An 11217-nucleotide genomic window follows, 5' to 3' on the forward strand; every position below is an offset into this window, starting at 1 on the left:
GTAGAAAATAACCAAGTGTGACACCATTCTAAAAACTGCACCTCTCAAGGTGCTCAAAACCACATTCAAGGAGTTAAAACACCTTCAGGTGTTTTACAGGAATTTTTGGAATGTTTAAAAAAAAATAAAAAATGAACATTTAACTTTTTCACAAAAAATTAAATTCAGCTCCAATTAGTTTTATTTTACCAAGGGTAACAGGAGAAAATGGACCCCAAAAGTTGTTGTGCAATTTGTCCTGAGTACGCCGATACCCCATATGTTGGGGTAAACCACTGTTTGGGCGCATGGCAGAGCTCGGAAGGGAAGGAGCGCTGTTTGACTTTTCAATGCAAAATTGACTGGAATTGAGATGGGACGCCATTTTGCGTTTGAAGAGCCCCTGATGGGCCTAAACATTAAAACCCCCAAGTGACACCATTTTGAAAAGTAGACCCGCTAAGGAACTTGTCCTTGTCTAGATGTGTGGTGAACACTTTGACCCACCAAGTGCTTCACAGAAGTTTATAATGCAGAGCCGTAAAAATAAATCATATTTTTTCACAAAAATGATCTTTTGACACCCATTTTTTATTTTGCCACGGGTAAGAGAAGAAATTGGACCCAAAAAGTTGTTGTGCAATTTGTTCTGAGTACGCCGAAACCCCATATGTTGGGGTAAACCACTGTTTGGGTGCATGGCAGAGCTCGGAAGGGAAGGAGCGCTGTTTGACTTTTCAATGCAAAATTAACTGGAATTGAGATGGGATTCCATGTTGCGTTTGGAGAGCCACTGATGTGCCTAAACATTGAAACCCCCAATGAGTGATACCATTTTGGAAAGTAGACCCCCTAAGGAACTTATCTAGATGTGTTGTAAGAGCTTTGAACCCCCAAGTGTTTCACTACAGTTTATAATGCAGAGCAGTGACAAAAATCTTTTTTTTTTCCACAAAACTGGTTATTTAGCCCCCCAAATGTTTATTTTCCCAAGGGTAACAAGAGAAATTGGACCCCAAAAGTTGTTGTCCAATTTGTCTTGAGTACGCTGATACCCCATATGTGGGGGGGAACCACCGTTTGGGCGCATGGCAGAGCTCGGATGGGAAGGAGCGCCGTTTGGAATGCAGACTTAGATGGATTGGTCTGCAGGCGTCACGTTGCATGTACCTAAACAGTAGAAACCCCCCACAAGTGACCCCATATTGGAAACTAGACCCCCCCAAGGAACTTATCTAGATGTGTTGTGAGAACTTTGAATGCCCAAGTGTTTCACTACAGTTTATAACGCAGATGTCATGTCGGACGCTATTCACACTAGGGCGTCCGACAGACAGCGGTAATTCCACATTTGTCCACTATACGCTCAGTGGTGCCGGCTAGATTTTATACAGGATATCCGAGGTTAATCTAGCTGGTAATCTGGTTGGAGGCTGGGTCACGCCCGTGGCCTTTAAATAGTCATTCTGGACTTTGGGCGTCGCCGATTATAGCTTGTGTCTTGTGCCTGGTGATCTCGGTCTGGAGTGGTGGTCTAGGAGAAGAAATATCGTATCTGGTGGTGTATTATCCTTTGTCATATTTCTCCTTCCTATATTTGTGTTTGTTTTGCCCTGTGCACATTATAGTGTTTTCCTGTGTGTCTGCGCCGTGGTGCGTTTTTTTTAGTTTTCCCTGTCTGTGCTTTCTGTGGAGGTTGGTGTGTGGTCAGTGTGTGGTCATATCACTGGGTGGCGGGTGAAGGTTTCAGCATATGGCTGAAACAGGAGTCAGGGTCAGGCCTGGCGGCCCAGACAAGCACACCATCAGTGTAAATTCTGGGAGAGGGACAGACAGGGTTTCCCCTAGTCTGAGGGATATCGCAGTGGCCCGGGTAATCAGCTGTAGTCTACCCAGTACCCCCGTGACAGCAGAGCCATGAAAATAAAAAAATATTTTTTTTTCCCACAAAAATGTTTTTTTAGCCCCCCCAAATTTTTATTTTCCCAAGGATAACAAGAGAAATTGGACCCCAAAAGTTGTTCTCCAATGTGTCCTGAGTACGTTGATACCCCATATGTGGGGGTAAACCCGTTTGGGCGCACGGGAGAGCTCGGAAGGGAAGGAGCACTGTTTTACTTTTTCAACGCAGAATTGGCTGGAATTGGGATAGGACGCCATGTCGCGTTTGGAGAGCAATGATGTGCCTAAACATTGGAAACCCCCAATTCTAACTGAAACCCTAACCCAAACACGCCCCTATCCCTAATCCCAACTTTAACCCCTTAGTGACAGAGCCAATTTGGTACTTAATGACCGAGCCAATTTTTACAATTCTGACCAGTGTCACTTTAAGAGGTTATAACTCTGGAACGCTTTATCGGATCCCGCTGATTCTGAGATTGTTTTTTCGTGACATATTGTACTTCAAGTTAGTGGTAACATTTCTTCGATATTACTTGCGATTATTTATGAAAAAAATGGAAATATGGCGCAAATGTTTAAAATTTTGCAATTTTCAAACTTTGTATTTTTATGCCCTTAAATCAGAGAGATATGTCACAAAAAATAGTTAATAAATAACATTTCCCACATGTCTACTTTACATCAGCACAATTTTGGAAACAATTTTTTTTTTGTTAGGGAGTTATAAGGGTTAAAAGTTGACCAGCAATTTCTCATTTTTACAACACCATGTTTTTTTTTAGGGACCACATCACCTTTGAAGTCATTTTGAGGGGTCTATATGATAGAAAATAACCAAGTGTGACACCATTCTAAAAACTGCACCCCTCAAGCTGCTCAAAACCACATTCAAGAAGTTTATTAACCCTTTACGTACTTCACAGGAACTGAAACAATGTGGAAGAAAAAAATGAACATTTAACTTTTTTTTGCAGACATTTTATTTCAGAACCATTTTTTTTAATTTTCACAAGTGCAAAAACAGAAATTTAACCACAAATTTTGTTGTGCAATTTCTCCTGAGTATGCCGATACCCCATATGTGGAGGTAAACCACTGTTTGGGCGCACCGCAGAGCTTGGAAGTGAAGGAGCACCGTTTGACTTTTTCAATGCAGAATTGGCTGGAATTGAGATCGGATGCCATGTCGCGTTTGGAGAGCCCCTGATGTGCCTAAACAGTGGAAACCCCCCACAAGTGATACCATTTTGGAAACTAGACCCCTTAAGGAACTTATCTAGATGTGTGGTGAGCACTTTGAACCCCCAAGTGCTTCACAGAAATTTATAACGTAGAGCCGTGAAAATAAAAAATCGCATTTTTTCTACAAAAATGATCTTTTTGCCCCCAAATTTTTATTTTCACAAGGGTAACAGGAGATATTAGACCACAAAAGTTGTTGTACAATTTGTCTTGAGTACGCCGACACCCCATATGTGGGGGTAAACCACTGTTTGGGCGCATGGCTGAGCTCGGAAGCAAAGGAGCGCCATTTGACTTTTCAATGCAAAATTGACTGGAATTGAGATCGGACGCCATGTCGCGTTTTGAGAGCCCCTGATGTGCCTAAACAGTAGAAACCCCCCAAAAGTGACCCCATTTTGGAAACTAGACCCCCCATGGAACTTATCTAGATGTGTAGTGAGAACTTTGAATGCCCAAGTGCATCACAGATGTTTATAATGCAGAGTCGTGAAAATAAAAAATATATTTTTTTTAACAATAAAGATTTTTTAGCCCCCAAGTTTTTATTTTCACAAGGGTAACAAGAGAAATTGGACCCCAAAAGTTGTTGTCCAATTTGTCCTGAGTATGCTGGTACCCCATATGTGGGGGTAAACCACTGTTTTGGCGCACGGCAGAGCTCGGAAGAGAAGGAGCGCCATTTTGGAATTCAGACTTTGATAGAATTGTCTGTGGGTGTTATGTTGCGTTTGCAGAGCCCCAGATGTACCTAAACAGTAGAAACCCCCTACAAGTGACCAGATTTTGGAAACTAGACCCCCTAAGGAACTTATCTAGATATGTGGTGAGAACTTTGAATGCTCAAGTGCTTTACAGAAGTTTATAATGCAGAGTAGTGAAAATAAAAAAATATTTTTTTTCCCCACAAAAGATTTTTAGCCCCCAAGTTTTTATTTTCACAAGGGTAACAGGAGAAATTGGACCCCAAAAGTTGTTGTCCAATTTATCCCGAGTACGCTGATGCCCCATATGTGGGGGTAAACCACTGTTTGGGCGCACGGCAGAGCTCAGAAGGGAGGGAGCACCATTTGACTTTTTTAGCGCAAAATTGGCTGTCGTGTTTGGAGACCCCCTGATGTACCTAAACATTGGAAACCCCCAAATTATAACTCCAACACACCCCTAACCCTAATCTCAACCCGATCCATAATCCTAATCACAACCCTAACGATAATCACAACCCTAACCCCAAAACAGCCCTAATCCCAACCCTAATCCCAAACGTAACCCTAATCCCAACCCTAATCCAAACCCTAATCCCAACTCTAACCATAACTTTAGCCCCGTCGTCACAAAAAAGTTCAATGTAACCTTTTTTTTGTACGTCGCGTCTGCCATTTCCGCGCATGCGATGCCGTAACTCTGCCCCCTCCTCCCCAGGACATAGACTGGGCAGCGGATGCGTTGAAAAACTGCATCCGCTGCCCACGTTGTGCACAATTTTCACAACGTGCGTCGGTACGTCGGGCCGACGCATTGCGACCGCCCCGTACCGACGCAAGTGTGAAAGAAGCCTAAGTCTACTTTCACACTAGCGTCGTACTCGGCCCATCGCAGTGTGTCGGGCCGACGTACCGACGCTAGCGTTGTAAGCGCCGCACAACGGGTGCAGCGGATGCTGTTTTTTCAACGCATCCACTGCCCCATTGTGAGGTACGGGGAGGCGGGGGCGGAGTTCCGGCCACGCATGCGCGGTCGGAAATGGCGGACACGTCGCACAAAAAAGTTACATGTAGCTTTTTTTGTGCTGACGGTCCGCCAAAGCACAACGCATCCGTCGCACGACGGATGCGACGTGTGGCAATCCGTCGCAATGCGTCGCTAATTCAAGTCAATGGAGAAAAAACACATCCTGCAAGCACTTTTGCAGGATGCGTTTTTTCTCCAACGACGCATTGCGACGGAAGCCAAAAAACGCTAGTGTGAAAGTAGCCTAACCCTAACCCTAAATTTAGCCCCAACCCTAACCCTAATTTTAGCCCCAACTCGTCTCTCCTGCCGGCCGGCAGATGGCAGCAGATGGTGGGCGCACTGCGCATGCGCCCGCCATGAGGAAAAAGCCGTCCGGCAGGAGGAGATGGAAGAGGACCCACGGACACCGGATGAGTATTATAGGGTCCCCGAATCCCCCTATTTCTCTGTCCTCTGATGTGCGATCACATCAGAGGACAGAGAATTACAGATCGCTTTTTTTTTTTTTTTTGCGGTCGCCGGTAAACTGTTAGTTACCGGCGATCGCAAAACGGGGGTCGGTGCAAACCCCCGTCAGCCGAGACCCCAAAGATCTTCCGGGTGCCGGGCGCACTGCGCATGCGCCCGCCATTTTTTCCCCGGAAAAAAGATGGCGGCGCCCATCGGGAGCCACGAAGAGCACCAGGGGAGATAGGTGAGTATTGGGGGGCTATGGGAGGCCATCGGGGACCCTATTTCTCTGTCCTCCGATGTGCGATCACATCGGAGGACAGAAAAATTAAATGGCAAATCGCGGTTTTGTTTTTTTTGCTGCGACCGCCGGTAAACGGTTAATTACCGGCGATCGCAACTCGGGGGTCGGTAAAAACCCCCCAAATTATGTTCTCTGGGGTTTCGGCTACCCTCGGCAACCGAGACCCCAGAGAAAATCCGACTCTGGGGGGCGCTATTCACTTTTTCCATAGCGCCGTTAATTAACGGCGCTGTGGTTTAAGTACCCTTAGCGGCCGCCGTTAAAAGGCGTATCGGCGGTCGCTAAGGGGTTAAGCATAACGCTAACCACACCCCTAACCCTAATCCCAACCGTAAATGTAATCCAAACCCTAACTGTAGCCCAACTCTAACTTTAACCCTAACTTTAGCCCCAGCCCTAACTTTAGCCCCAATCCTAGCCCCAACCCTAGCCCTAGCCCTAACCCTAATGGGAAAATGGAAATAACTAATTTTTTTTCAATTTTATTATTATTCCCTAAGGGGGTGATGAAGGGGGGTTTGATTTACTATTTATAGGGTTTTTTTTATGATTGGCAGCTGTCACACACTAAAAGACGCTTTTTATTGCAAAAATAGTTTTTGCGTCTCCACATTTTGAGAGTTATAATTTTTCCATATTTTGGTCCACAGAGTCATGTGAAGTCTTGTTTTTTGCTGGACGAGTTGACGTTTTTATTGGTAACATTTTCGGGCACGTGACATTTTTTGATCGCTTTTTATTCAGATTTTGGTGAGGCAGAATGACCAAAAACCAGCTATTCATGAATTTTTTTTTGAGGGGAACGTTTATACTGTTCCACGTTTGGTAAAACTTACAAAGCAGTTTTATTCTTCGGGTCAGTAAGATTACAGCGATACCTCATTTATATCATTTTTTTATGTTTTGGCACTTTTATACGATAAAAACTATTTTATAGACAAAATAATTATTTTTGCATCGCTTTATTCTGAGGACTATAACTTTTTTATTTTTTTGCTGATGCTGTATGGCGGCTCTTTTTTGCGGGACAAGATGGTGTTTTCAGCGGTACCATGGTTATTTACACTCACTGGCCACTTTATTAGGTACACCATGCTAGTAACGGGTTGGACCCCCTTTTGCCTTCAGAACTGCCTCAATTCTTCGTGGCATAGATTCAACAAGGTGCTGGAAGCAAGAAACCAATCTGAGATGATTTTAGCTTTATGACATGGCGCATTATCCTGCTGAAAGTAGCCATCAGATGTTGGGTACATTGTGGTCATAAAGGGATGGACATGGTCAGCAACAATACTCAGGTAGGCTGTGGCGTTGCAACGATGCTCAATTGGTACCAAGGGGCCCAAAGAGTGCCAAGAAAATATTCCCCACACCATGACACCACCACCACCAGCCTGAACCGTTGATACAAGGCAGGATGGATCCATGCTTTCATGTTGTTTACGCCAAATTCTGACCCTACCATCCGAATGTCGCAGCAGAAATCGAGACTCATCAGACCAAGCAACGTTTTTCCAATCTTCTACTGTCCAATTTCGATGAGCTTGTGCAAATTGTAGCCTCAGTTTCCTGTTCTTAGCTGAAAGGAGTGGTACCCGGTGTGGTCTTCTGCTGCTGTAGCCCATCTGCCTCAAAGTTCGACGCACTGTGCGTTCAGAGATGCTCTTAGGCCTACCTTGGTTGTAACGGGTGGCGATTTGAGTCACTGTTGCCTTTCTATCAGCTCGAACCAGACTGCCCATTCTCCTCTGACCTCTGGCATCAACAAGGCATTTCCGCCCACAGAACTGCCGCTCACTGGATTTTTTTTCTTTTTCGGACCATTCTCTCTAAACCCTAGAGATGGTTGTGCGTGAAAATCCCAGAAGATCAGCAGTTTCTGAAATACTCAGACCAGCCCTTCTGGCACCAACAACCATGCCACGTTCAAAGGCACTCAAATCACCTTTCTTCCCCATACTGATGCTCGGTTTGAACTGCAGGAGATTGTCTTGACCATGTCTACATGCCTAAATGCACTGAGTTGCCGCCATGTGATTGATTGGCTGATTAGAAATTAAGTGTTAACAAGAAGTTGGACAGGTGTACCTAATAAAGTGGCCAGTGAGTGTATATCTGTCTTTTTTATCCAGTGTTATTCCACTTTTTGTTCGGCGGTATGATAATAAAGCGTTTTTTTTTTACGGTATTCACTAAAGGGGTTAACTAGTGGGACAGTTTTATAGGTCGGGTCATTACGGACGTGGCGATGCTAAGTATGTGTACTTTTATAGTTTTTCTTTTATTATTTAGATAAAGAAATGTATTTATGGGAACAATATTTTTTTATTTATTTAGGAATTTTTTTTCTTTTTACATATGTAATTTTTTTTTTTTTACTTCATTACATTGCTCCAGGGGGGACATCACTATATAGTGACAGATCGCTAATCTGACACTTTGCACAGCAAAGGCGCTTGTAAGCCACCTCCCTGCAGGACCCAGAAGTAGCCCCGCGGCCATTTTGGATCCGGGTCCTGCAGGGAGGAGACGCTCAGTACAACGCAAGCACATCGCATTGTACATAGTGCCGGATGTCAGCTGTAATAATCAGTTGACACCCGGCGGCGATCGGCCGCGCTCCCCCCGTGAGCGCGGCCGATCGCCTATGACATACTATCCTTTCACTGGGAATTAAGTCCCAGGTCACCTCGACGGGATAGTACATCATATGGCAGAAAGGGGTTAAAGTACGTTAGGCTGTTTTACTGGGTGAGTGGCTACCAGGAGAAATTGAAATATGTTCCTTGCAGCAGCTCGCTTCCAGTCAGAGGTGGTGCATGAAGCTCTAACAGAGAAAGGTGACTGCTACAGCCCTCTACTTCTGAAGAATAAAATCCAGCGGCTGCAAGGAGAATATAATTTAATCAATAAGCAGTGATTGATGGTATAGGAATTTGATTGGGGCTTATTAGCTTTCATTTTGATGAAGGAATGATGATTTGTTTCCTTATCTCATGGCTTTTTTATTATTGCAAAACATACTCAGTTTATACAAAGGGGATGATGTGCTGTCAACAACGATCATTTTTATTCTCATGTGACATATGCCACTAATGACGAATGTTTTATTATTTGATGTTTGCACTGGCCAATGATTGAGAATGAACATTAGTACAATTGATTATTTGTGAAATCATCACATCATTTAAATTACACCTTTAGTCAGTTAATAATAGAAGTTTGCTACACACTTTGAAGTTTCTATGTAATTTTTTTTATTTTTACTTTTCTTAATATTTAGATAAATATAAGTATTAAGGTTATTTGACAAAAAAAATCACATCTGTTCTATTCTTGACAGATGGTCGTACCGGCAGCTCTAAAATCCAAAAAAGTATTGCACACGACCAATATGAAGACCATGCCAACATCTCAGACATTAATCCCTTTAAAGTACACTGTTCTAATTTATCACAGACTGTTAAACAAAATAAATGTCACAGAAAAAGTATGGAAAATAAAAAAGCTAGAAGGAAGAAGCCATTTTCATGTTCAGATTGTGGGAAATGTTTTACTGTAAAATCAGATCTTGTTAAACATGAGAGAATCCACACAGGTGAGAAGCCATTTTCATGTTCAGAATGTGGAAAATGTTTTACAAACAAATCAAGTCTTGTTATACATGAGAGAGTCCACACAGGAGAGAAGCCATTTTCATGTTCAGAGTGTGGAAAATGTTTTACAGAGAAATCATCTCTTCTTATACATGAGAGGAGAATTCACACAGGGGAGAAGCCATTTTCATGTTCAGAATGTGGGAAATGTTTTACTGTAAAATCACAGCTTGTTAAACATGAGAGAATCCACACAGGTGAGAAGCCATTTTCATGTTCAGAATGTGGAAAATCTTTTACAGGCAAATCAAATCTTGTTACACATGAGAAAATTCACACAGGTGAAAAGCCATTTTCATGTTCAGAATGTGGAAAATGTTTTACAGACAAATCACATCTTGTTAGACATGAGAGAAATCACACAGGAGAGAAGCCATTTTCATGTTCAGAATGTGGAAAATGTTTTACAGACAAATCACATCTTGTTAGACATGAGAGAAATCACACAGGAGAGAAGCCATTTTCATGTTCAGAATGTGGAAAATGTTTTACAGACAAATCACATCTTGTTAGACATGAGATAAATCACACAGGAGAGACGCCATTTTCATGTTCAGAATGTGGAAAATGTTTTACAGACAAATCACATCTTGTTAGACATGAGAGAAATCACACAGGAGAGAAGCCATTTTCATGTTCAGAATGTGGAAAATGTTTTACAGAGAAATCATCTCTTCTTATACATGAGAGGAGAATTCACACAGGGGAGAAGCCATTTTCATGTTCAGAATGTGGGAAATGTTTTACTGTAAAATCACAGCTTGTTAAACATGAGAGAATCCACACAGGTGAGAAGCCATTTTCATGTTCAGAATGTGGAAAATGTTTTACAGGCAAATCAAATCTTGTTACACATGAGAAAATTCACACAGGTGAAAAGCCATTTTCATGTTCAGAATGTGGAAAATGTTTTACAGAGAAATCATCTCTTCTTAAACATGAGAGAATTCACACAGGTGAGAAGCCATTTTCATGTTCAGAATGTGGAAAATGTTTTACAGACAAATCATATCTTGTTGCACATGAGAGAAATCACACAGGAGAGAAGCCATTTTCATGTTCAGAATGTGGAAAATGTTTTACAGACAAATCACATCTTGTTAGACATGAGAGAAATCACACAGGAGAGAAGCCATTTTCATGTTCAGAATGTGGAAAATGTTTTACAGACAAATCACATCTTGTTAGACATGAGATAAATCACACAGGAGAGAAGCCATTTTCATGCTCAGAATGTGGACAATGTTTTACAGACAAATCATCTCTTCGTAGACATGAGAGAATTCACACAGGAAAGAAGCCATTTTCATGCTCATAATGGGATTTTTTTTAATCTAAATCTCAACTTGTTAGACATCAGAGAACTCACATTGGGAATAATTGCATTGTAATTCTTAAGTGACCAAACCTAATTTTTGAAATCTGACGTCACTTTTTGCAGTAATAATTATGGAATGTCTCATATCCCAGTTATTCTGAAAATATTTTTTTTCCTTATATGTTGTGCTTTATTTTGGTAACAAATGTATTAAATAAAAATATACAATATTCGAGCTTTGAATGTTTACACTTGTAAACCGTAGTTATTTTACATCAGTATTTTTTTTGTATAAATCAAGTTTTATTTAAATAAAACGCATAAAAGTACAATCATGTAAATCTGCAAAATACCAGATAATGTTTACAAGCTGGTCAAGTATTACAATATACAATATTGCTGATTGTATTCATAGTGTGAAATAATAATAAAAGAACAATAAAGATATTTAACCCCTTCATGACCCAGCCTATTTTGACCTTAATGACCTGGCCGTTTTTTGCAATTCTGACCAGTGTCCTTTTATGAGGTAATAACTCAGGAAAGCTTCAACGGATCCTAGCGGTTCTGAGATTGTTTTTTCATTACATATTGGGCTTCATGTTAGTGGTATATTTAGGTCGATAATT

General features: G+C 41.8%; 1 protein-coding gene across 1 annotated transcript; it reads left to right on the forward strand.

Annotated features, from left to right (window-relative positions):
* Window positions 1–8393: 8393 nt before the first annotated feature.
* LOC143785077 (uncharacterized) lies at window positions 8394–10858 on the forward strand. Its single transcript, XM_077273749.1, has 2 exons — window positions 8394–8454; window positions 8958–10858. The coding sequence occupies exons 1-2, from the start codon at window positions 8394–8396 to the stop codon at window positions 10586–10588; spliced, it is 1692 nt and encodes a 563-aa protein (XP_077129864.1). The 3' UTR covers window positions 10589–10858.
* Window positions 10859–11217: the final 359 nt, after the last annotated feature.

The sequence above is a fragment of the Ranitomeya variabilis genome, chromosome 7 (genome assembly GCF_051348905.1).
Source record: "Ranitomeya variabilis isolate aRanVar5 chromosome 7, aRanVar5.hap1, whole genome shotgun sequence".
Taxonomy (NCBI): domain Eukaryota; kingdom Metazoa; phylum Chordata; class Amphibia; order Anura; family Dendrobatidae; genus Ranitomeya; species Ranitomeya variabilis.

Bases quoted from the DNA above. Each gene is read 5' to 3' on its own strand.
- LOC143785077 (XM_077273749.1), top strand. From the start codon at position 8,394: ATGTTCCTTGCAGCAGCTCGCTTCCAGTCAGAGGTGGTGCATGAAGCT. The intron at 8,455-8,957 runs GTGACTGCTACA...TATTCTTGACAG, and splicing joins TGAAGCTCTAACAGAGAAAG to ATGGTCGTACCGGCAGCTCT.